General features: G+C 44.9%; 2 protein-coding genes and 1 long non-coding RNA gene across 29 annotated transcripts in view; 1 reads left to right on the top strand and 2 right to left on the bottom strand.

Annotated features, from left to right (window-relative positions):
• Positions 1-5,414: 5,414 nt before the first annotated feature.
• Positions 5,415-9,161, bottom strand: MYOD1 (myogenic differentiation 1). Its single transcript, XM_082058808.1, has 3 exons — positions 8,418-9,161; positions 6,867-6,945; positions 5,415-6,266 (listed from the first exon to the last, which is right to left on the bottom strand). Exons 1-3 carry the CDS (start codon positions 8,976-8,978, stop codon positions 6,010-6,012), a joined length of 897 nt encoding a protein of 298 aa, XP_081914934.1. The 5' UTR covers positions 8,979-9,161; the 3' UTR covers positions 5,415-6,009.
• LOC309442709 overlaps positions 8,946-26,319 on the top strand; it is a 70,904-nt gene continuing 53,530 nt past the window's right edge. For 21 of the 27 annotated variants that reach the window (XR_014184663.1, XR_014184664.1, XR_014184665.1 and 18 more), the window contains exons 1-4: positions 12,006-13,017; positions 17,101-17,320; positions 18,508-18,606; positions 19,193-19,299. This is a non-coding gene — a long non-coding RNA (uncharacterized lncRNA). Of the gene's footprint in view, positions 8,969-9,394; positions 9,760-12,005; positions 13,018-17,084; positions 17,321-18,507; positions 18,607-19,192; positions 19,300-26,319 lie in introns of those variants that run through there. The other 6 variants (XR_014184657.1, XR_014184661.1, XR_014184662.1 and 3 more) reach the window with 6 other exon arrangements.
• Positions 13,901-23,889, bottom strand: LOC309442708 (ferritin light chain-like). The gene is made up of 3 exons (XM_082058809.1): positions 19,485-23,889; positions 17,020-17,166; positions 13,901-15,732 (listed from the first exon to the last, which is right to left on the bottom strand). Exons 1-3 carry the CDS (start codon positions 19,665-19,667, stop codon positions 15,229-15,231), a joined length of 834 nt encoding a protein of 277 aa, XP_081914935.1. The 5' UTR covers positions 19,668-23,889; the 3' UTR covers positions 13,901-15,228.

Consider the following 26,319-nt stretch of genomic DNA (forward strand, 5'->3'; position numbering starts at 1 on the left):
TTGGCGTTTTCCGATGTATTTCTCCTGCTCTTCCTAGTGTATGGGGCTCCAGGTGCTGAGTGAAGACCTGAATATTTTTGCTGTTTCCCCACCAAGAAATTCTCTATTCTAGCAAGATGAGAAAACAGAACATTGAATTCACCAAGAGACAATTTCAGAAAGAGCTGTAATTTGCGTCTTATCCAGCAGATGTTGTTGTTGGACCGAAAAACAGCTCAAGGTCAGTTCAGGTGGGTTAGGGAAGCCTGTGTTTCAGAGGATTTCAACAGTTCTAGGATTTTATCCAGCATCTCCAGATCTGTTCTCCTTAGACCGGGAGACCTTTTACAGCCATGGACTTGCAACAGTGGGTGACTGTGCTGAGACAGACCTCTGAGTGAATCTGATTCCAAGGAAAAAAACAACACCACCCCAACCACAAACACAACATCAATCGTCTGATTAAGTGAGTATTGTCTGTCAGAGTTTTTAATGTATTTTTATAAATAGTGGAAAGCTTCACTTCATATACAATATTTGCCTCCCTATTGATGAATGTGGGGTTATTCATTGAGTCTTACAAAAAATAGTACACTTGTTGATGTTACTAAGATGCATGTAGGAGACAAAAGTGATTGATGTTTTAGAAACAAAATGTGAGTTCAATGCCATGTCAGCTGTTTTATTGGGAAAACCCTGAGGTCTTCTATTGCTCTATGGTTACAGGATAGGTTGGTTTTCACTGTTAAGCTTACTGTGTTAAGGTCTTCATTCAGAAGTGACTGTGTATGTGAGAGGTAGATTTTTGGGTCCACAGGAAAATGTCTGTGTTCCTTCTACTGGCCCAGTGGCTTTATGCCAAACATATTCCTAATTCCTGGTGGGAAAGGACTATCTGGGGGCTCTTTTGTATCACAATGGGGAGCATTCTCTTAGCCCTGAAATCTCAACTATTGAAAGACGAGCCGTTGGTCTCCACTTAATGACATTCCCAGTTGTGCAACAAACTTTTGGAGAAGGAAGCGTGCTGCATAGATCAAGGAGAGAGAGTAATGGCTGTTCAACAGATTTACTGGAAAACAAGCGATTTGAAAGGCAGAGGGAGGGCGAGCTGAGAAGCATTAGTAAGCAGTGCTTAATGAGGTACTCAGGTACACCTCCTGAGATGATCTCTGGGATGTCTGGCATGTGGGCCAATTATCTCCCTCCCACGCTCTCACACGTGCTGAACGCAGATCGTGTTGTCAAAGATTTGCACTCTGACTGTACAAAGAACATTTTATCTACTGCTAGCAAAGCTGAGATTGCCATATGCAAGTTATGCAAAATGGCCTTCACACCATCTCCTGCTATCGCAGGCTCCGTGTCAGCCACACATTTTGGAAATGTTGTAGACTACCACCATTATTGTGGGGATACTTTCTGGTTTGTCTTTTCAAGATGAGGGGAGCTGTAAAGCCTGCCAGCTCGTTCAGAGCGATGGTGCCCGGGGGATCCGCAGGTCCAAAGGGGTTGTGATAGAAATGTGTCCGTGAGCAGAGCACAAGCAAAGGGGCACGACAGGGAGTTTATGTCACGGCTTCGCACCGCCACGTGAGCGCTGTCCCAGGCAGCATTACATGCAGTAGCTTGAAACTATTCCCACTGAAACTGGAAGTTTTGCCTCTGATTTCAAGGAACAACTTAATAATTTTTAACCAAAATATTAATTTCTTCTCGTTAACATTTGGATGGTATGAGGTACAAATGTTTTCTTGTCTGTTCAGTTTTGTGTGTAGTTCTGAAGATGGTAATATCATTTTTATGAGTAAAATGAGCAGGTTTGCTCTTTGTACAATCTTCCCCTTTCAAAAATCTCTGTAAAATACAAGCTGTAAAATGTAAACTGTTTTTTCTTCCACATTCAGTGGGGTTTTGTAATGTCTTTTTCTTGTGTTTGAAATTACAAGTCATTTTAAAAGAGCAGCATCTGGTGCAAAGCAACTGCGAACTTAATATTTCTTTAATATTTTTGGGTACAGATGAGAATACATTTTAAAAGGAAAAAATACACCAGGAATAGTTCATATATTTCTCTTACTTAAAATTGGATTTTCAGTATGTGAAAAATTTCTATAGTAGCTTCACTGCTAATGTGGGAAATGGTGTATAACATAGTTATTTTTTAAAAAATAGCGACTTTCTTGCACTTTTTTGTTGTGAAATATTGAAAGTAGAAAAAGGATCCTCTTCATTCTCCTATTGGAAAATACCTGATGAAATTTAAAATCAAAGCACCTAGCCTATATAAGTGAGGTATAAATTTATTCCTGTTCACTTTTTCCATGGCAATAGTTTGAATGAGATAAACCAATAATACTGGTTTTGTCATGCAGCCCCAGTAGGGCTCTTGAGTTATCAAATCAAACATTTCTAAGACACACACTTATTTTTATTTTAAAATACAGCTACTTTAATTATTTGTAGTTGTATGACTTTCCTTTTAGAGGTAGCATTTTATGGGAAACATCAGACAACTCTAATATATTTAGTGCAAAGCTCCAAACCCACATTCACGCAGGCTCTGTAGGGTCCTACAGCTTGAGGAAAGGAGGGCTCTGGTTTCCAGGCCCCCCCAGTGTATCCCAGGCTCTGCACATCAGTGCAATCTGCAGGACTGAGGTTTTTTAAAATCATTTGATGTTTCTTTGGGTGCCCCACCCTGCAGAATATTGAACTGGAACCTGGGTGGTATTAATATGAATGGATGATTTCAGGCTACCGGTGTGTGTAGCCCATGCTAGAGTGTTTCCATACACCAAGCCAGACTGCAGTTTGCCTTGTAGGATCAGCTCTAAATGCCTAGATACACCTTCAGGAGCCAAATTTAAGAACCAAAGTTTGTAAATGTTGGATGAGTCTTGTATCTGTTCCCCAGCTCGGCTTATGTTCCCTGCCACTGTTGGAACTAAACTACAGCTCTGAATCCAAGTATTTCCAGCTTTGAAAAATGTGCACATAGACTGGGATATACTGCTGTCAGTAACATGCCGTCCTCTTGGTGCAAGGAGAGTAGAGTAACTTCAAGCATTTGTTTTAAATATATTACCTTAGAAATAGACAGGAAGAAATTGCACAGGGAACACATTTTCCTTATTCAAGTTCAAAAATAAATATAGCTGTAACCCAAACGTGTATTTATCAGCACTGACACCCTTTGGCTTTACTCCAGTGGACTTCTCTCACTGACATCAATGGGAAAAAGATGGGCTCTGTATAGGAAATCTGTGAATGTTTTTTTTTCTCCTTCATCCATCCATCTATCTATTTTGGGATGTGCTAAATGCTTGTTCTCTGTTGTAACATTAACATCAGTATGTAGAAGCTTGAGTTGCTAAAATAAATCAGTGAAATGCAATATACATGACTTCACATGGAACTGCATGTACATTGTTGAGCACAAGCGCCCCGCAGCCACTTGCTGCGCCAGCTTTGCAGCCAGGTACAACCCCCTGTGTCCTGCAGAAGTGGGCTGCTGTAGCGAGGCAGGCACGAACTTCGAGCTGGCAAAATATTCCTTGGTTGTCACGTACATGACAGTAAAATTAATACTTTTACCAGCCTCGGAATAGGGGGATGACAAGGCCTATAGTATTTCACAAAAGCATCTTCTGATCTTTTGCATTGTGGGCCCGATCGAGTGTTCGGGAGAGGCAACGAAAATTTTATTGTTGATGTGTGAGACATGGATTGGTGAGGCTCTAACTGTCTCTTTTTAGTTTTCATAAGTTCGCGATACAGGCTTCAAACTAACCCGGGGCTTATTAGAGACCCTCATGATTCAAGTTAGTATGAATTAGAACATTCTCAAGTTCACTTAATTTTTATTTTTAGTGGAAAAATGAAAGGGGCAAGCACAACATTTGTACACTGCATTGTTTTCTGCCCACGGTGAAATCAATGGGAGACCTTTACAAAGCTGGGCTTTGATGAAGTTGTTGAGGAGTGAGTGCTGCCTTGGAGTCCCCTCTGACCCCTGGGAGCCTGGGCTGCTCCGCAGGGTGGTCCTGGGCCTTGACGCTGATTTATCATCTACCATCGTCACAAGCACACGGATGAGGAAGGAATCCCCATGGCTGCTGCTTTCCCTGCCCCTCTGGCTTCGGGTGAGACGGTGAGCTTGGAGCGTGCCTCTGCCCCAGGGGGAAGGAGAAGCAAGTACAGTGCTCTGCTTGATACAAGGCCACCTATTCCTCTCCACAGAGCACTGACCTTCAGGGCCTCCATCACTAAAGGAGTGGGAGACATTCCCATGGAATTAGCTGTTCCCTCTTCCTTTTTCCTGCTTAAGAGGTAAGAGCTGCACGAATGCCCTTTTTAATAGTCACCTAAGAGAGAATATGAGTACTGATCCGTCACCAAAGTATTTAGAGCCGATGACAATATCTGGGTGGATTTTGGGGTTTGGATTGTGTTGGTTTTGTTTCGGTTGTTGTTGTTTGTGTGGTTTTGGTTTTGGTTTTTTTTCCCCCTCTCTGTGGTGTTCAAACAAAATCCAGAAACCACAGGGCTTTGACAAGAGATGGGTTGTTTCACATTGGCTGTAGCTGCTGGTTATTCTTGTCCAAATGTAAAGAGATGTCCTGATGGTTACTTACGAATGACAACCTGCTCAGGGCTTAACATTTTTCAGTTTCATGGCAAGCTTGCAAGGTTACACATATACACTGAACGAAACATAGCCCACTCGTTATTTTTAGAGTGGCTCTAAACAAGTAGTAAATCCCTGGAGTAGTGCTGCCAGGATGTGTAAAGTTCAAATCCAAATTAAAACTGCCAATCTTTGGCCTAAATTCCAACCTGAACTTGAGGAAAGCTGTGATCTGTACCTTGTACTTTATCACAAAAGATCTTTTGCAATTAGTTTCCAATACATGAGAATATATGAATGTGGTACAAACACTTGAAGGGTATGACTTGGATGAAAAGTCTGAACATTTGTCCGAGAATGTAGTACCTGGGCTTGTGAGATACTGTTGTATAAATCTTGGTATCTGCACTGGAATTTGGAGAGTCTAATTTATTGCGATTCCTACTTCTAACACATCTTCGTAAGATCAAGTCCTATAATGTGATTGTAAACTTTCGGGGGAGGAAGAGAAACATGCTTATTGACCTTACAGATCTCCTTAATAATGACCCAGTACCTGCAAGACTTGGTTTAGAAATCACCAACATACAATATGAGGAAAGTAGACCCCTTTTCAGCAGCATATTTATGCAAAGTAGTTGAAAGTAGTGCAACTGAATCACGTTCTTAATTTCTTTGCTGAATCAGAGCCTGTATCTTCTTCCTGCCAAGGCAGCGATCTTAATACCACTCCCAAATGCACTAGTAATTCTAGAAGCCCTAATGAAAGTCAAGATAACACCACAGATTTTATAAATAAGGGTCTTTATTTAGAATACTGTTGAAAACATTCTTGGCAACCACATCGTATAAATATATAAAGTTAAAGTTTGACACAACAAACCAAGCAATATTAAATATTTTTAATTTTTTTCCCTTTTTGTTTTGCTTTTTTTTTCTTTTCCTCTTCCCCTCCCTCCCTTTTTTTTTTTTTTTTTTTGCAAAGCAACTCTTATTTACAATTATACAAAAAGTTTTATAAAAAATGGTCCACAACCTTATTTTGGCCAGAACAGGAGTAATATGTTGGATCTGTCATGCCACTACTGTTGTAGATTTCTATTCTTCTCTGCATTCAAGAGTCAGGTTTCTATTCCCCAAAGCCCAGATTAAAACTTGGCCATTTCATGGTATACAATTTTATCTCTAAACATATTAAATAATTTTAGTTTAACAACCAATAAATAACTAGGTGTATTTTGAAGTAATACAGGTTTGAAAAGTTATATATTTGAAGGAATTTTGAGTGATATTTTAAAACTGGAACAAGTCTTGAGAAGTTTTTTCAGTCTTACAAGGCAGGTCTTGGAGCGTGGCTGAACGGAGCAATGATTTTTCGGTGCAGTCCAGCTGGACCTGCCTTATAGCACTTGGTAGATAGGGTTGCTGCTGCTGCTGCCATTATCCTGGGGTAAGGGGGTGCAGTTGGTGGGAGAAGGAATTTGGGCTCCACTGTCATTCAGACTCCCTCCTTCTGGGGGGGAACAGGGACTCCCTTCAGCAATGGTTTCCACCGGCGGCAGTACAGGACATGTGGAGTTATCTGTGGAAATCCTCTCTACAATGCTTGAGAGGCAATCGAGGCTGGAAACAACAGAACTCTTCCCGTGCTTTGGATCTAAAAAACAGACAAAAAGGTGATCAGTTTATCCAATGGGTACTTAACGTCAGGAAGATGTGGTCCTTTCATAAAGCTTACAGTATGCGTCTGTGAGCATGTAAAAAATCAGAGGAAATGAATGTTGGTGAAGGATGCCAATTATCAGAAAACAGAGATTGTAATTTGCAAAATGGAAGAGAGACCTAACCAAACTATGCTCTGTCTGGGGCAGGATCGATCCAGGGCTTCTCTTCAGTCCAAAGAAAGGGAAGATCTGAAATCAACTGTAAATTTCTCCAGTAGGGGTAAATGGTAAGGTAGAGTTTGAAGAGTCTTAAGGCAAAACATGGTTAAACACTGAAAATTAGTTGAAGAGAGGAATATATTTTTATCCAGATGTTGTATTTGCAAAATAAGAAGTGCAGCTTTAATATAACCCCATATTTGCAAATACATCTAGAGGAGTACAATGCTTCTATTAGCACCATCAGCTCGCTGGTTCCTCTTTCAGCTGAGCTGGGGTCAGCTATGCCTGGGGACGGAGAAGGCACGGGGAAGTCTGCTGCCCTGACTGCCTCCGTCTCCATGTTTCACACAGCCGTTACAGCACATACTCACCGTTCGGTGATTCTGTGTAGTAGCTGCTGTCATAGCTGTTTCTTCTGCGAGAGCTGCAAGGAGGCCCACTGTACTCCATCTGGAAAGGAGAGCAATCTGAGTGAGGTCACTGCTTGGGGACAGCATTTACCGAAATCCTGGTAACCGTTCAATTTCGTATTTCAGTCCCTAGCCTGTGCCATCATTCCAGTCCTGGCTGAAACGCCATCAAGTTCTAGGTTTTTTGGATGAGGCAGAACGTAACTTGGTTAGAAGATGATTTACCCCAGAATATTCATTGTGGCACAGCTCTTCCAATGGAAAATTACCATTCTTGTTGCATCGAATGCTGTAACTTTACAAATGAGATCAAGTTTTCCAGCATTCTGATCAGACGCTGCCCTTCGCATATCTTCAATTTACAAGAGGGAGGCCAAGAGTCTTATGATTTAATTTTTGAAGGTTTTTCCAAACATGAGTTCCTGTTAAAAAGCCTCTTGTCTACCTTTGTCCCTTTTTATTTCCTTTAGTTTCTCTTCTCATTTATGTTTTGTACAGAAAAAGCCCCAGTGTATTTGTTTCCAACACTTTAATCCACAATAAAATCACTCTTTCTGACAAAATGGCTGCATTTTGAGGAGGGATCATTTCTGTGAATGTTCTCTCCAATCTGCCAGCTATCTCATAATCTCAGATATTCAACTCAGTAACAATTATACCCACCAGAGCACTGAAAAAAATCTCAGGTCTTAAAGTGCTGTCAGGATCCCGTCCCAGACAGCTGTCCTGCAATGCAGTCACCGTGTTCCTCCACCCCAGAGTCAGACCAGAGTCTGAGCCTATAGTCCCAGTGAAAAGATGCGGTGATGAGACACCCTCTGGCACCCAACCTTCTTCTCCCCTCCCCGTAACATACAAGCAGGACTGAAAGCCTGGGGTCTCCTGCCTGTTGCTGGTAAATGTCTACGGAGGGGATGAAGTGAGAGGCGAAATGGAGAACCTTTTTCTTAAAGGTCAAGAAAAACAACTCCTGTTGCTTAGATCCTCCTCCTGTTATCATGACGAATGGCAGAAAACAAAACTCAGACCCTCATCAGTTGCCCTGTAACTGCCATGACCAAGGGGGACCTTCCTCTGTGCTGTCCTTAGAAGATTCAAAGGTAATGATAGAGCAGAAGATGGAAACAGATGTCCCAGGAGCTATGGGAACACAGGCCAGGGCTCAAGACCTCAACATGCTCCCAGGTACCCATCCCAGGCAGCTTCCCAAAGTGCTCCCCTAGCAGCTCTCTCCTTGCTCCTCGGGGACACGGGGAGACCTGCCTAACTTCTCACCCCAGGGAAAAAGTGTAAGATATTTTTATTCTTTCCCATAGATCCTGGCATGCAGGGACCCCACCTCCCTCTGCTGCTGGAGCTCAAGGCACAAGAACGAACTTTGTCTTCTGCCTGGGGAGGTATGGAAGGCAGCTGCTAGAAGAAACGCAGGAGGAGGTGACTCCCCCTGCACGGGTTTGTAACAACAGCATTTGGGGCCCCTCGGTGGCAGGGTGTCCTCCCTGGGGCACTCACCATGCCGTCAGAGCAGTTGGAGCGGGGGCTGGAGGCATCTGATTCCCCGCTGTAGTGCTCCAGCACTGGGTAGTAAGTGTCCTCCTGCTCCCGCAGCAGTGCCTGCAGGCTCTCGATGTAGCGGATGGCGTTGCGCAGGATCTCCACCTTGGGCAGGCGCTGGTTGGGGTTGGTGGACGTGCAGCGCTTGAGGGTCTCAAAGGCTTCATTGACCTTGCTGAGCCGCCGCCTCTCCCTCATGGTGGCAGCCTTGCGGCGGTCAGCGTTGGTGGTCTTCCTCTTACAAGCCTTGCAGGCCCACAGCAGGCAGCGGCCAGCCTGGTGGTGCCCGCTGGGCGCCCGGACGTGCTCCTCCTCATGCGGGTGCCCATGATGGTGCCCATGGTGGTGTGGATGCTCCTCGGGCTTCAGCAGCCCCCCCACGTGCACCAGCCGGGGGTCCAGGTCCTCAAAGAAGTGCATGTCCGACGTGTTGAAGCACGGGTCATCGTAGAAGTCATCAGCAGCCGCGAAGGAGCAGAGGGAGCCCTCTGTCATGTCCATGGGGCCCAGTAAGTCCATGGGGGCGGTGGAGGAGACAGTGGCTGGGCCAGAGAGGGTGAGTGAGGGGATCAGAAGAGAGGGGGCTTCGATCGGGCTGTTCAGCGGCAGCCACTGGCCAGGCGGGTGCGCAGAGCAGAGGCCCTCACACCCTCTCCCAGGCGAGGCCACCAGCGCTGGCTGCTGCTGCTGCCGCCCCCTCCCCAACCGCGCCGCTCGGGAGCGCCACTCGGGGCCGTATTTATGCCGGAGCCCCCCTGCGCGGCGGGTCGGGACGGGGCGGGGCGCGGCGGGGCGGGGAGGGGGCCGCGGCCGCCGGAGCCCCCGGAGCAGCGGGGGAGAGGAGGGGGGCAGCGGGGTGCGGTGTCCCACATGCGCGGGGCGCCGTCGGGACGGTGTTGCGGGCACTCGGGCTGTTGCAGAGCTGTCGCCGGCCGCTACCGGCGCTCCGCTGCACACTTGTCTTTCTTCCCCCCCCCCCTTTTTTTTTTTCACTTTGAGCAGCTCGCCCTGCCCAGCCAGTCCGGGAGAGCACAGCTCCCGCAGCCGCCGGCCGCTCGCCCGGGGACAGCGCTGCTCCCGCTTCTGCCGCCCGCCCCGGCGGGCCGCGTGCTCCCGCCCGGCGGCGCGGGGCGTTTTGCAGCGCGTTTCCCTGCGCGTCCCGGCCGGTGTTCGGCGGCGGTGGGCGCTGTGCCCGGGCAGGGCGGCGGCTCCGCTGGTTTCTCCCAGGGAAGAAAAGCCCCCCCGCCCCGGGACAGGTTTCTCCGCGCCGGCCGCGGCTGTGCGGCTCTGCGGCCACAGGGTAACTACTTCGGGGGCATTCGTGAGGGCGGACGGTGCGGGCGGCACCTCAGGGCGGCGGCGAGGCGCCGGGGCCACGGCGGGGAGCTGGGGCTGCGCCCGCCCCGCGGAGGCGGCGGGTGCGAAGCGGCAGGCAGGACGGAAAGGTCGCGGCCGGGGGAGCCGGCGGGGCGGCGCGGCCGCGCTCACAGTGGCGGTCGCCTGGTGGCGCTGCGCCGGGCGGGAGGCGGCGGGGGGGACACGGTTGCCTCTAGGGGGCGGTAGCACCCCGCTCCGCTCCTCCTCTGGGTTCGCGGGTTCGATTCCCCCGCTCCGCGCCGGGAGCTGGCCGGGCTGGGGAGGGCACAGAGGCGCGGCTCCCGCTGCAGGGCGAGGGGCCGCCAGGTCCCCGGGACAGGGAGGCTGAGAGGGAGCTCGTCACGGAAAGCCGTGACCCGGCAGCCAGGGCTCCCAGTTCTCACCTGGGAAAAAAAAAAAAAATCACAGCAGAAAAAGCAGGTGTGTCTGGGGCCCATTGAAGTACGTTAGTGTTTTTCTCAAGAATCAGGGTGTTTCTGCCCACGTCTGACCCAGGTACAGTTCAGAGATACATAGCGAGGATGGAACATGTTCAGCAAGACTTAAGTGCAGTTATTGAAAGTATTTGACCTCAGAGCAAAAAGAAGTTGGGTGGGAGGGTGAGGCCTGGAGCGGCTGAGACACCCAGCTAGGGCCTGAGCAAACCACAACCGTATTTATCCCAGGAAGTATTTGATTCCTCCAATAAAGCAATGCAGTAATGGTTTAGTAACGACGTACTGGAGGAGAGCTGAGGCCTGAGTTACATTCAGCTACCACTTCAGCAAATGTCTCTTTTCATATGAGTTATGATGTATAAATTGGCTTTTCAGGTTCCTCTTTCAACTCCAGCCTCTGTTTACCTTTATTCTGAAGTCTTTGAAGAGAAAGACTTCAGCTCATGGAGTAGCATTTTGCTGCACATGCAGTTGCACTGCAGCTGGATTGCTTGTGCAATAAGAGTTCATTGTTTCAGGGAACAAGCAGTGACAGAGTTTGGACCTTGGAGAAATGGGATGCGTTTTGGTAACGTCTCTCAAGGGTGCTGGAGTTTTTACTCTGTTTCTAGAATATTATTTGAGGTGGTTATTTTTTCCAATGCAGAAGCAGTTCAGCAATTCCAATGTGTGATTTCATTGACTATATTATTAAAATAGTTATGGGTATTTTTGATGTACCATGAGCTAAAATTTATCTCAATTCTGCAGTTATAAATGTTGGTGAAATTTCAACTCATTCAAAATCAAAGGGAAGGCTCCATCTTCCCTGAGGCAAAGGGCTGACTGAGCAAAACTGAAAAGGTAGAAAACATCCATCAATGATCTAGTCCCCAGTCCCAGTGCCTATGTCTTTTCAGAGGGTCTATTGTGAGGGTGGCTTCTTTTGTTCTATGATTTGGTTTTTGCAGAAATTCCCAATCTTCAGTCCCCATTTCCTACTTACTTAAATGTCTCTGAGTACAGACAATAAGAACTGTTAGTCACATTCTGTCATTATCTGCAAATGATAAAATTTTTATTTTAAGAAAAAAGTGTATGTTTTGGACTCTGTACAAGTTTGTTCTTTCACTGTATCGAATGCTGAAAAGCGATATGTCCCAAGGAGATCAGCTATTGACCACCCTTACACATTTAGAAGTGTATCTCCCAGCTGTTTCTGAGAGGCAGTGTAGCAGACTTGTGGAAACACTCACTGTTATTACAGAAGGAATGAACAGATTTTTTTTTTAATCTTTATTGAACAGTTAAAAAAGTAAAAATAATTTATATTCCAAATAGTCCTAGGTATACAATAATGCATAGTAAGCATATATGAGAAAATAATTGTATGCTGTAACAACTGAACATGAAAATTGGGATATCAAGGCCTGGTGCTGGCTGCGTGACCCACTCAAGACACTTAAACTCTCTCCAGATCATTGTTTCATTTGTAGAAAGGGTAATTTTACCTTTTATTTAGCCAGTGTTGTAGTATATCCTGCCACTGTGTGTTTCTAGGTTATATTTGACCTCAAGAAAAGGTACTCTGGGGCTTGGACACATAGTGGTTACCTTGGGCGGGGTGATAACAAATGGCAGGACTTGGATAAGCAATACAAGGAGACTGCCAGTAACTGCCCATGAACGTGCTTAAGTGCATGAATTCGCCTAAGTGAAAAAGTCAGGAGAAGGCTGTGACCAGATGGTGAATTCTGCTCGGCGGCGTCTTCCAGTGAAGGTGCCCTTGAGGGCTCCTTCCCTTCTGCTGCCACCAGAACGAACATTCATTTTCCAGTATTGTTCCCAAAGATGGGTTTGTCCAGAAAGATGTTGCCATATACAGTGGGGCCTGAAAAAAGAAGCCCTTGTAAAGAACAAATCCTGAAGTGCTCTTCTCAGTTTTGTGTGGCCATAGTGGAGAGGATGAAGGGCAGCATCATCTCTACTGGAAGACTTTAAGTGAATTCCTCACTCTGAGAGCGCACAGCAGCAAGGGCTCTTTCTGGGTGACCACAGCTAGTGCTTGTGGCAAGCATTTAGAAGTATGACATGGTTAATACCTGTTTGGAAGCCTCAGTGTCTGTAACTCATAATTTCAGTAAGGGTTAGGTCCATCCAGAGCTTCCAGTTTGGATGCTGTCCTTAGGGTACTGGTGCTGCTGTAGCTTTTCTGAGCTGCCCCAGATTTTGTGTTTGGATGGGCTGAGCATTGCTTTGGAAGTACAGATACAGAGTATGTGTATGAACAGGCATTCAGCAGAGAATTTGTAATGTTTCTCTAAGTGTTGCTACCTTTATACCTGTTCCACATTCATGCTTCATCTCCTTTTTTTCAGGGTGTCACTGAAAAGGAAGCTGGGAAGTTGGAGGCAGATTGTATTTCCTGTGCTGAGCAGCATGGACAGACTCATCCTATACACAGTATAGACAGGTATTGTTAACAAACTTTGAAATCATATTCACAAGAATATGTGCCCGCTCAGCAGAAGCAGCATGTGGACAAGAACAGCTTGTTATCTACAGTAATTGACTGATTTATATAGTTGATTGTGAGTTTATCTGAAATTAACAGAATCGTTTCTTCAGGAGGAGTGCCCAGAACCTCATTTGGAAAAGGGAGAAAGACCTAAAAGGTGTGGATACATTTGGCTATGAAGATGAATATGAAAAGAGTTTCTGAGAAACAGACGTGGCAATATTTCAGGGGGAAAAAAGCACAACAGGTAAGTCAGTCTTGCTTTGACAAATTTAAATGTTGGGGTCTTTTGTTATCTTGGAATTCATTTAAGGTAAAAGATACTCTTAAGTACTGGAAACTGTGGAAGAGGCCATACTTGTACTTCAGAAGGTCACTAACTCTTAAAGGAGAAAACTGTTGTAGGTCAAACATTATCAGTAGTATCTGAAGTGGGTTTATATGGTACTGGTTTGTAATTCAGTTAGTAGCTTTGCTCTAACCATACTTAGTGAGCTATATTTTAATACTGAGAGGGATGGATTCCATTGCTCTTATTCATGTTGACTTGCAGTCAGTGGAACTAATTGTTGAATAAGGTATGCTCAGCATGAGGATGGGTGATAGAATCTAGCCCAGATGGAAATATCTTTTAAACTACTGCTGTATTAGAGAGAGCAGCCATCTCTACACAGGCAAATCCAGCATGTTGCTAGAAGTGCTTCAAGCCATTCTTGGGGCACACTGCCGTATTTTTACAGATGAACACAGGGGTTGTTTTAAAGTGATCTCCCAGCCCCTCCCCCTAAGTTGAATCATATTAACAGAAAGATTGGGAAAGCATCTGCAGTGTACGTGTGTGTCCTGTGTTACAACACTGACAGGAAGTAGGTGGGATATTGCAGTTTTGTAGAAATGGCTACTTAACTGCAGCTGTGTATAAAAGTCAGAGTTTACTGAAAATGTTCCATTTGTGCAGCGTTCTTAATGCAGTTTTTGGACATTTATTTTCATTCTGTGCTATACTCTTCCATGTTGTACAGTTTCTTAGTAGTCAAAAAGTACTGGTGCAGTTTTGTATACATATGCAAAATCTCTTGGAGGATACCTACATGGTAATTGGACGAATGCAATGTAGATGCAAAGTGCCGTTTTTAACATTGAACTAAATTTATTTTTAAGCATAATAAGAGTATGGCTTGTAGTATTACATAAAAGTGTGGGACAATCTCTCACTGAAGCAAACTCCAACTGCATAAAAGATGTTGTATATAATAACAAAAAAAGTAGCTGCAGGCAGCTGATCTAGTCAGTTGCTCTTTTTAAGTGACCTTGGTAGCCTGTCAACAGAAAGAGAGGTTCTCCTGGAGGAGATGAATGGAAGGAATTTGGACACCTCTGAACTTTAACCAAGCTGGCTAAGTTAAGGCCTTAGCTGTGGTGGTGCTAATAGCCTCCCTAATTGAATGCTGCCCTAATTGAAACGCAAAACTAAAGACTGGCCCCTCTTTATGATGCAATTCTAGCTAAGCATGCTGCATTTTCACTAGGATCTTATTCTTCTACTGAGGACCAAGATAGAGAGTACAAGAAATAGCAGTAGTACCCCAGTAATACCATAATTTAGCCAGCTGAAATAGGGGACTGTATGGTAATTGAAGCAACCGTCCAAGGTTAAGTCTGGACAGAGCCCTAAGGCTCGTGTCTTCAGAGACACTTGCAAACTACACACTAGAACCTGTGAAGATCACATCTAGTGAGAACCCCTAATTTATCTCTCATCTGCTTTCTGAGGATGAGAAAAGCCAACTAGGCAAATAACTGTAGAGAAGACCAGCACATTGTCTTACTCCTACTGTTGAGGGAATGTTTGTATCCTTCATCTTGGAGAAGTACACCACTAGAAATAGCTGGATGATAAGTATATGAATTAGACTACTTATTTAAATTGCTACTATGACAGAAATGAGACAAGAAATCTTTGTTTTAAAAAAAGTCTTTTTAAAAAGTTCACTATGTTAGTATACTTGTTAGTAAGGTAAAACATCTGTTTGTAATATAAAATATTTAATAATATAAAACTAAATCTTTGGATTTTCTGCCTCATAGAAGTTTCCTTGCACTAAAGTTGCATTTTTTTTAAGAAAAGTTATATATTCTGTTAAAATAATTTGTACTAACTAATCCTAATAATCATTTAAGACAGAAAAGAGGCTTAATAGCTTTTGCTTTCTAGAAAGAATTGCATAGATAAAAGTGTGACTAATGCCAACAACCTAGGTAACTAGCGACCTTGCTATCATTTAACCAAAATAATAGTATGGGCTAGATTTTGAGCTGTGGCCCAACAGAGGATGAGAAGACAGAGTGTAAAACTGGAGTAGAGATAGAGCATCATGTCTCCCGAGTCCTGATCTCAGGGCTGCCCTGTGTACAGGTCTGGCTTAGGAGCTGCCCTGGAGCTGCAGCAGCCACAGCACTAAAGTCCCTCCCTGCTCTGCTTCACTTTTGCTCCTGTCCCATCGTTACCCTGTGGCAGTGGGGTAGTGCAGTGTATGGTTGCATATATGGGCCCTATGCCATTTCTGTGCTGGGCAGGTTCTCTCTGGGGTCGCTTCAGACCCTCTGCAGCTCCTGTACACTGCTGGAGAGGCGGGCAGGGGCTGCACTGCTGACTCGACTCTAGCTCTATGCCTGTTCTGAACTCTTTCTGCAACCGGTCCATAAAGTAATCCCCAAGACTACTTCTGCCATCTTGGGAACAGTCAAGCCTGCGAGCATTGGTCAGTAGATCTCCCATCAGCTTGATCTTCTGGATTTTGGGCCCAATAAATTGTTTCTTGATAGTGCTTGCGCTATGAGGGTCTGCATTTTCAATACTCAGCGCATAAAGCTCTTCAAAATACCGTATCATAGTTTTCCAGTGCACCATGGCTACTTCCAGGGCTTTCATCAGACCGACTGCATACTCATAGTTTGGTTTCTAAAAACAAAGACAGAATTACATTTATTCAGAAGAACAGCTCATCTTACTTTATTCATTCATAGTTTCCAGCAACTTACCTGGTGCTCTAAACAAGATGTGCTTGGATTTTGCAACAACTTCTCCTAGTTTGGAGCATCTGTTGCTTTTTGCAGGGTTGGATGACTGTAATCATACAGAAGTGGCAGAACCCAAGCACTTTTTCAAGGAACAGAGATCTAGATAGCAGCAGCTATGCCTGAGTGTTCTTACACCAGGAAACCTTATTATAGAGTCGTAGAATGGTTTGGGTGGGAAGAGACCTTAGAGATCATCTAGATCCACCCCCCTGCCACGGGCAGGAACACCTTCCACTAGACCAGGTTGCTCAAAGCCCCATCCAGCCTGGCCCTGAACACTTCCAGGGATGGGGCATCCACAACTTCTCTGGACAACCTGTTCCAATGTCTCACCACCCGCATGGTAAATAATTTCTTCCTAATATCTAGTCCTACCCTCTTTCCATTTAAAACCATTATCTTGTCCTGTCACTAGACATCTTTCCTGTAGGCTCCCTTTAAGTACTGGAAGGCTGCTATAAGGTCTTCCCTAATTTAAACTGAATATTTAGAGAGCTTTTCAAGATGGCCTTTTTATTTTTATTTTCCACAGCTTAACAACTGCTATGATAGGCCAAAGAAGAGCATTCTGCATTAACTGTTTACAGAATACTAGTTTGGTAGAGGAGAATCATCCCCTTGGTCTTTAATAAATGAGGTGGGGTTTCTTCCTGATAACTTTGAGTTACTCTTTTCACCTGTGCAAGCCTGAGCCAATCTCTAGTTCAAATTCTATTGTGCGCTGTGCTCCAACAGATCAACTACTGCCCCAGGCTGGGTGTTTCTCTTACCTCCTTCATTACCACATTTCTTAGGTACTAATAGCTTCTGGGCTTCTATTTAGTTTCACTGTGGAGACAAGTGGGCTATTTCAGCACATTTTAAGGAGAGTCTCATAATCCATTACAAGACACAGGAGACAGCAGCCTCCAGTTGAGTGGAAAAAAAAAAAAAGGGACCATTGTTCATATTTTTGGGGGGCTAGAAAGCAATGACATAGAGCTAGGACTCTGACAGTTTCTAGACAAGTATAATCAAGAACAGAATCACGTGCACTGATATGATAGGGAAATTATATTTGGAAATCTAATAGTAGATGAATGCAGTAATCTGAAGTACCAACAATATGATGCAAGAAGTTAATTACTGTGGATTGCAACTGCTTGAAAGCTTGTTGTCTGCTACCCACCTGGATGGTTCTAGAACAGTAATGTCCTCCTCTTTCTTGCTGATACTTCATCAAAGCCTCTGCAGCTTTTCTCTCTTCCAGAGCTTGATGCAAGAAGAACTTTGAAACATTTGGTAGAGCCACCTGTGACTGATCAAAGTATTCACCCTAAGCACACAAGAAAAGAGTGTTAAGATTTGCTGGAAATGGGACTTACAGCAGAACATGGCTTTATCAGAACTCGGGAGACCCTCCCAATGGAAGCTGTTCTACCAGCACCATCACTTTGAAGGCCTTAAGTCAAATTTCTATAATAAATGAAGTAAGTAGTTATGGTCTGAAATGAAAAATCTCTATACTTTTACTAGAACACCTTCTGTCCTTTAATACCAGACAGGTAACTGTAGTACTGATGGTCTCTCTCTGTAGCACTCACAGATCCTCAGAATATTTTACTTATAAGTGGTTGAGGGGGGAGGAGAGGTGTTAGGTGTTTCGTTGTTGGTGTGTTTTGTGTGAGTTTTTTTGTTTGAGTTGTTTTGTATTATAAACATAGTGTCAACACAGGGAACATAATATTTATCCCTTCAGGTCAGCATTCCAGTAAAAAAAATAGCTTTTAAAGGTATGAGAAAGATGCGGCAAATACCAAAAGGGAACAAGCACAACTTTGCATCTATTTATCAGCTTTGTTATTGATAAAGTTATTCCAAAATAAAGAACACTGCTACTGAACTATACTATAAACACCTTTAATATTGTATGTAGCTCATGCCTAGGAATACTTCAGAAGTATTAAAATCCTAAACCCACTTCAAGCCTTGTTCTGTTCTATATAGGAAAGTAACAACTTCAACCACTGCAATATTTAACTATTCTAACAGATCTATCAGCTCTTACACTAGGATAATTTTGTCCATGGTATTACTGTCCCAGAAAGAGCAGGTATTAGAGACAGGTAGTGGAGGAGAGCCACCAGGTTACAGTAGTTTCAACACTGACTATGCACAACTCTGATGTTGAACAGAATGAGAGGCAGGAGCTGGGAATATGCCAAGAACCGAATTGAGGGAGCTACAGCATCTTGATCCGCTAGTTCCCCAAATATGCATATGCAACACACCACAGCTTTTGTCTCAGGGACAATACTCTGGCTTGCAATACTGCACATCAAGCTTTTAGGAACAAGTATGTGCCATAAGGTTTTCTGCTTCTTAGTGTCTTCCACACTTTCATCTATTACCCAGTTTAAATATGAAATACTTGTGTTTCATCTGTGTTGATCTATTTAGAAAAAAAAATGCAGAGAAGTTATATACGCAATACAAGTTTATGTTCTTCTCTTATATTTTTATGACCATCTGGGATACCCCAAACCTGTGACACATGCACAGCTGAAGAGAAACCATTCAAGAGAAAGTACACACTGGAATGTTTTATTAAGAGCATTCATTGCAATATTTTCATAATCCTTTTCCTGAAGTTATTAATTCATGTTTCTGTTGACAGAAGAGTCAAGATTCAGTGTTTTATAACCAGTTCCTCAGTGCAAGTGTGCTATGTGACTTCAAGTTGAATACAAGTTACCACACCTGCTTAACTGTTAAGGTAAATCTTTTCTGTCAATCATGAACCATTTATGATATTCACATTTCTATGTTTGATTTATCTATAGTCAATTTGTAATTGAGCTTTCTCCATCCCACCCAGCTACCAATCACTAGTATTACTTTAATCCACATGCCTAACAAGCAGAGGCTTTACTGCATACTTAAATTTTTATTGGACTAATAGTTAATACCTAGCTTGATCAAAAGATCTTGGGCATATGCTGAATATAGTTTGTGTTGCTTCTCAGGGGATGCTTGGCATCAGAACGGACAGCATCAATAATTTTGGGTTTTTCTTTTAATGGCTTTGTTAAAATATATATTGCCTTAATATTTGATATGTAGCCAGACAATTTCAGCATGCATGTTACATGATACCAGAGATAACTTTTTTAATCCATGTCCAACGTTCCTGCTGCAGAATGAAAAAAGCCCAAGATGACAGCAATGTGCACAAACTCTTCTTTCACCAGTTAACCACACATGACTATTTTATGTACAAAGTTTGGAAAAAAAAAAACCACAACCCCAGAGTTAAATTCCAAAGCTGTTGGCGTTCTCTGTTCCTGTCCCTTTTTCCACAGGCAGAACTCTCGCTGTGAATTACCCAAAATACACGAGTGACTGTTTCATCACCCACTAGCTCCAGACCCTGTCCGCCGTTTCCCCAGCCCTGTCAGCGGCCACCCGGGTAAGAGATCCCCCCAAATCCCGCTGGGACAAGTAACCGCTCTTCTGTCCCTGCCCGACTGCGGAACCCTCCTGAGCCGCCGACAGCGGGACTTGCCCCGGACCCGGCCGCCTCCTCACCGCGCGTCCCGCGGCCCGAGCAGGGCGGGCTGCGCCCCGGCTGCGCCCCGGCTCTCCCCGCCTTACCAGCGCCTGCAGGCAGTAGGCGAGCTCCAGCAGGGCGCCGGTGACCCCGCACAGGCCTTCCTCCACGGCGGGCGGGAAGCTCTGCCTGACGCGGCTGCCGGGCAGCTGGCGGTGCGCCGGGCAGGCGGGCAGCGTGATGCGGGGCCGCTTGGAGCGCGGCTCGGCCATGGCCGGCGCCGCCATGGGGCAGCCGCGCCGCCTCCCCGCGCCGCCTGATATAGCGCGGACACCTGCGGCACACCTTGCCGCGCTCGGCGGCGCCGGGCCGCCTCTTCCCCGCCTCCCCGCCGGCCTGCTGGGGCGTGGGGCCGCCCGCCCTCGCCGAGGGAAGGGGGGGCCGTGGCGGCCGGGCGGGCGCCGCCATTCGGTGCGTGGCCGTGGGCAGGCGCGGCGGGGACGTGGGCGCTTCCTGTGCCCGCGGAGCCTCTTCGCTCGGCGGTGGCCGCCGCAGCCCGGCCTGCGCGATGGGAGGCCGGCGGTGCACGGGTCGGCAGGGCCGGGCAGCCGCAGCCCACGGAGCGGTGCGGGACCTCGGCCCGCGGCCACGGGGGTCGGCTGCCCGGGCGAGAAGGGCCGAGCGGTGACTCGGTGTTTCCAGTGTGTTTGAGGGCCGGTAGCCAGGGGCGCTCCGCTGAAATGTCTCCTGTAATAGCGAGCGAAGTGCGAACGAGCGGCGTGGCAGAGCCCAGGCCAGCGCGGCTCAGGGTCCCTCGCCGTGGTGGGAAGAAGTGATCTGTGGAAAAAAGTCCTGGGAACTGAACAGAGTATCTAGAGATCTCTTGACTACAGGAGTAAATTCTTTATCTTCTTTGGTTTACTGTAAAAAAATATTTGTGTCGAGCTGGCCCTATCTAGGCAGATTAAACCACCTTCAGTATTTTAGTGATTTACAATCCTTGGTTTGTACAGTAATTTCAAAATACAGGTTTCAGACTTTTTCAACTGGTTTACCATATGGATGGAGCTCTGCATGTTATTGCTTGAGCATTTATTTGCCTTTAATAGATTCAGACCAGTGGAGTACAATTATGAGTAATCTCTTGAGGGTACTGGTGGATGAAAGATTGAACATGAGCTGGCAATGTGTGCTGGCAGCCCAGAAAGCCAGTTGTATCCTGGGCTGCATCAGAATGAGCGTGGCCAGCAGGTCAAGGGAGGTGATTCTGCCCCTCTGCTCTGCTCAGACCCCACCTGGAGTCCTGCATCCAGCTCTGGAGCCCTCAGTGCAGGAAAGACATGGACCTGTTGGAGAGGGTCCAGAAGAGGGACGTGAAAGTGATCAGAGGGCTGGAACAGCTCTGCTATGAGGACAGGCTGAGAGGGTTGGGGTTGTTCAGCCTGGAGAAGAGAAGGCTCCAGGGACACCTTATTGTGGCCTTTCAGTACTTAAAAGGGGCCTATAAGAAAGATGACGACAGACTTTTTAGTAGGGCCTGTAGTGATAGGCCAAGGGGTAATGATTTTAAACTAAAGGGCGGGAGATTCAGGCTGGACGTGAGGAAGAAATTTTTTACAATGAGGGTGATGAAACACCGGCAGTTTGCCCAGAGAGGTGGTAGATGCCCCATCCCTGGAGACATTCCAGGCCAGGCTGGACGGGGCTCTGAGAAACCTGATCTAGTTGGAGATGCCCCTGCTCATTGCAGGGGCTTTGGGCTAGATGACCTTTGAAGGTCCCTTCCAACCAAACTATTCTGTGATTCTCTGATTCCACACCCTTGGCATTTGATAATTTTCTGTTCAGTGACTTTCTGTTTAATACCCTTAATGTTATATGCCGTTCTGTGGAATATTTTTCTAGCAGATCACCCCGCTCTCTGACAAACCCAGGATGCTATTGGCAGAATCATTATTCCATTGCACAGTTTAATTGTTATTGGATCTGACTACCTAGAGCCGAGCACACCTCATCTGAGAGTAGCCACGTAAAGATGTGAGAAAATTGCTTATGAGAAACTTATGTACTTCTAGTTCGGTGCCTCCATCTCTTATGCTTTGTTTACTGTAATTGTCCATTTTTCCATTCTCCTGATTCTTCATGCTGTGGTTAAATTAGAAGTTTCAGCAAATAAAGTGCAAAACAGTGTGCTAAGTACCCATGTAAAAAGTAAGCATATGCTTATTTTAAGTGTTTGAGTAAAACTGCATGTGAGTAAAGTATGCCTGTAATGTTTGCAAAGCTAAAGTCAGTACTTAAATTCATAAGTTACAAAATATTAATTTCCAAGGCAGTTCCACAATACACGACCTTGTTCTGAATTTCTCAGTAAGGTGCCCCTTTTTCACTGGGCACTGAGAACTTTTGCTGGAAGATTTGCATCTGACAGTTGCCTTTTAGCTCCTTCCTTTCCAACTGTCTTCATTTTAGCCAGTAAAATAGTTGCCAATGTTTTATTATTCCAGAGTAATCCTTTGAGTGCCTCAGAAGAGGAAGAACAAGTGTGGTGTCTGCCTGTGTGTATGCCTTGACATCCTAATCTAAATGAAATACTTGATGACCTCCTTTCTGTGGACAGTCCAAATAATGTGAAGTGTGAAATTGCAATATAAAGGAAGTTAACTAGTGTTTCTGTGGAAAAGTTTATAGTTGTATTTTGTTAGATGGGTGTTCATTACAATAATTTCTGAGCATATCAGCTCATAGATACTTGTATCTGTATTAGTGGACTTCTGGTCCCAGCATCAAGTTGTCCCGTTTCAGTGATGGAGAAGTAAGACACAAAGACATTTCTTAAGGCCACCTGTGGTGTATGGGTCTGATCTGAAAACTGACTCTAAATTTCCTTAATCTCTATATGTTCTTTAATCCCTCTTTTTTTTGTGGGAACACTTTTCAATTTATTTGGCTTTGTGTTTCATAGAACTAGAGGAAATATACGTCACTTGCACTGCAAGCAAACGTAATGTAGAAAAATTCCATTATGAAGTAATATTTGGATTCTTGCTACATAGGATGAGGTGGTGTCACGTACCGGTCATATCTGGACTGAGGAAACTACCATCTGTTCCCAAAAACTTGTGATCTCAAATCTCAGTTTTCAAGAAATGCTGTGTCCTGGGGAGCAAGCTCTTTGTTCAGTTTCTTAGTTACAACATTTCAACATGACATGGAGCAAGTGCAGCTGCCTGCTCTCAGGTAGGGTTGTTTTTAAGACAGGTTGCTTTTTCGCATCTGCCCTAAGCTAAGTCTTGTATCTCTCCCAAACCTTAGAAAAGTTGTTACCCTCTTGGGGTAACAGTATCTGTGGATGGGTTGGATACAAGTCAATCAGGGTTAGATCCTATTCTCACTCAATCCTGAGGTATGAAGGTACTTTACAGATTTCCTCAATGAATTGATGTTGGGGTGAAGAGGGTTGAGCCCTGAGTGATCTTGACTGAGGGGATGCAAGAGCACATAGTTATGTGCAAGTCATTGCAAGAAGGGTTGGTGACATCTGTAAATAGGGTTCGTGACAGGATTGACCCTGTTTATTCCCATAATTTAGGATTATTTAAATGCATAATGTTAATCACATGCCTTGAAAAGGTACATCTGTATTAATTTTTATGATTTGTCATGTTTTTGATCCAACACAAAGAGTGTTGAAAGTGGTATGGCAGAGTGGGAAGCCAAATAACCACCGTGTGTTATACAGAACTGCAATTAAAATTCCAGCAGAATAAGATCTCTTACACACACATCCACACCACACCCACCCTTCACACACACACACACTTGCCCTCCTTTCATTTATTGTTTGGCAGAGTGCAGCAGAGGGACTGTAATTGTCAATGGCTTTAGCAATCATCTGAAAATACCCTTTCTGCTGAGACTACTTTGCAAACATTTAGTTGTATCTTGCCATTTTCTACCTTGAATCTCTCTCATTTACATCTAGACTCTTTCAGCTGTACTTTTTAAACTGGAGTTGATATTGTTTGCTATTTAACTGCAGGTAGGAAGGGTTGTGGCTGTTGCTTCTCTCCAGCCACCATCTGTCAGCTTCTTTCTAGATGTGACAGATTTTTCACGTGCTTTGCAAATAGTGTATCTAATGCTGCCAAACTTTGTTCTTATGTGATCATTCAGTGCCCATCAATAGCTATGACGAAAATGGAGGGCTATGTGAGGATAAGGTAATAAATAAGTAAATAAATAAATGTATGATATGTATGCCTATGAATTAGCCTTCTTCATTTATGATTTTGTTTCGTAATTAAGTGAAACCTAAGCTCTCTGGCAGGAAATGGAGAATGATTCATGTGAACACCCATGAATTCACAATTGCTTGTATTGGACCTGAAGTCACTTAACCCATTTATCTGTGTGCTTTTCTGTTCTCAACAGGTGCTTCATTTCACTATTTTATCTAGTCCTACTAGTTTTTATTTCCTTTATCCATGGTGGAAAAGCAGCAAGACTTCTGAGTTGCTTTGTTGCCTTTTTGCACTGTATGACTCATACAGTTAAAAAAGCATCCTGAAATTTGGGAGATTACTACTTAAGCATATTTTAAACTGTCTTACAGTAAAAGTAGTCATCAGCAAAACATGAGATGGCCCTGGGGTGACAACAGCACTGTGACTGGGCTGTGAGGTGGACATTCTGGAAAATGATTCATGTCTGTATGTCACTGAGAAAATGGGAAGGTCCACTTTGTTGTAGTGCTGTGAAATGAGCATGTTTCAGCAGTACAAGACAAGGATTTCCCAAAAGTAAGAGCCTAGTCCCTTTGAAGTCTGAGTCTTGATCTCTTGTTGGTATCAAACAGAGCAGCCAAGAGCCTGGTTTGGGGGCTTATAGGTACTAAGAATTACCATGCAGTGCCGTATCTACACGTATTTTATACATATTCAGTTAACTAAAATGAGGTTTCAAAATGAAATCTGTTGGCAAAATACTTGGATTAGTTGTGATTTTGGAAGTAATTTTTGAAGTGCTTTTTTTGACACTTGCCTCAAATAATCTAAAGTTTAGTTTCCCATTGCTTTCCTTTTCTAGAGAGGCAAAGATTTTCTTCTGCTCATTGATATTTTTGTATTTACAAAACATCGATTACTACAGTGTTTAAAGCCAGCTGAGATGTCTGAGGTTGTTCTTCAGTTGTACAGGAAACAAATCTATCTTTTTTGCCTTCAGTTTTCCCCCTTTGCACCAGGAGTCTGATAAAGTTGTGACACTTTGCACCTCTGATGTAACTTTTATCTCAGGTTCAGTTCCATGGGCTTCCTTGACACAAGTCTGCATGGCACAGATAGTGAGAAGTTGGCTCATTTTTCTTTCTTTGCAATGAATTTATTTCACAATGTATTTCTTTCTTAAGGAACTTTACAAATGTTGGGTAATATAACCCATTGTGATATATAGAGAGTCCTTTGAAACTTTACTGATGGAACCTGTCCTTCAAGCAGAATATGCCCACAGCCTGTGGACATGACCATGCCACGTCTAAAACAAACACAGAACACAAGCTCGTAAGAGTTTCTGAAATACAAGCAAAGCTTATCTGTAAGAGAATGCTGGGAGGGGATCTCATCAATGTTTGTAAGTATCTCAAGGGTGCGTGTCAAGAGGATGGGACCAGGCTCCTTTCAGTGGTGCCCGGTAACAGGATGAGGGTCAACGGGCACAGGCTGAAGCACAGGAGGTTCCATCTGTATATGAGGAGAAACTTCTTTACTTTGAGGGTGAGCCCTGGAACAGGCTGCCCAGAGAAGTTGTGGAGTCTCCCTCTCTGGAGACATTCAAGACCCACGTGAACACATTCCTGTGCAATCTACTCCAGGTAAACCTGCCTTAGCAGGTGAGTTGGACTAGATGATCTTGAGGTCCCTTCCAACCCCAACCATTCTGTGATTCTGTAACCTTGTGTCACAGAACAGGTACAGAGGGGTTTCTTAATTCAGGCTATTTTCCTCTCTGCAGTGCTTAAATTAGATTATCTGTAATTAATGTTTGCTTTTACCATGGGACCCTTCCAGTAGCAGACAGTTTGCTTCAGGTAGTGTCATGAGGACAGGTGGCCTCGGCTCCTTTATAGCAGGGTGCCGTGGGGCCCAGGTAGCCCAGCACTTTTGGTGAGCCTCCGTGGCTGCTGTGGCTGATGCACAGAGCTGCACTGTGACCTCGGTGTGCGGGGCACAGCCTGCCCACACAGCGCCTGCCCTTGCCCCCTGCTGGTCCCCAGGCTGCCCTCTCCCTCTGACTCTCCTTCTCCCTCTCCCCCCATGCCCTTCCCTCCCCTCTCCTCTCTCTGTCAGGCTCTTCCCAGCTGCTGCCACAACCCCAGCGCTCATACAGACTCCTCCTCTCCCATTGCTCCCACTCTCCCTTCTGTGCACCCTTGAGAAAGCCCCGTGCCAGCAGTGGGTTTGGGGTCTGTGTGTGCGAGGTCTGCAATCAAGCCTGGAAGAAGTAGCTGCGTCCCAGCTAGCTGCTTAGATAGGCTTGTCCTGCCTCAACCTGATTTATGTTTGACACCTTCAGCTACCCTGTTGCATCTCAAGTCAAGCTGCATGTGGCCGTGTTTGAGTGTGTGTGGCAGCGTGCATGTGCATAGACTTCTTAATGCTGAGCCTGCAGGTAAAACTGCACTGTGGCCACTACTAACCTGTGTCTGGGAGCCATATATTGCTGTTTTCTCTTACACACATATCACTCTTACCAATGCAATGTTAAATGTTGATGATGCACCTACACTGACTTATTCTCCCCTAGTCTTTTCTCCTTGTATTTACAAAATGAAATGTGGTGACTAAACTTCCCAGCTCATCCTTGTGGTTGAGCACCATGCCTCTGCCAGCGCTGAGGGGGCTGCCAATTTGGCTTGGACAGAGGGGGCAAAGGGAGCAG

The sequence above is a fragment of the Streptopelia decaocto genome (assembly GCF_964273445.1).
Source record: "Streptopelia decaocto genome assembly, chromosome: 7".
Taxonomy (NCBI): domain Eukaryota; kingdom Metazoa; phylum Chordata; class Aves; order Columbiformes; family Columbidae; genus Streptopelia; species Streptopelia decaocto.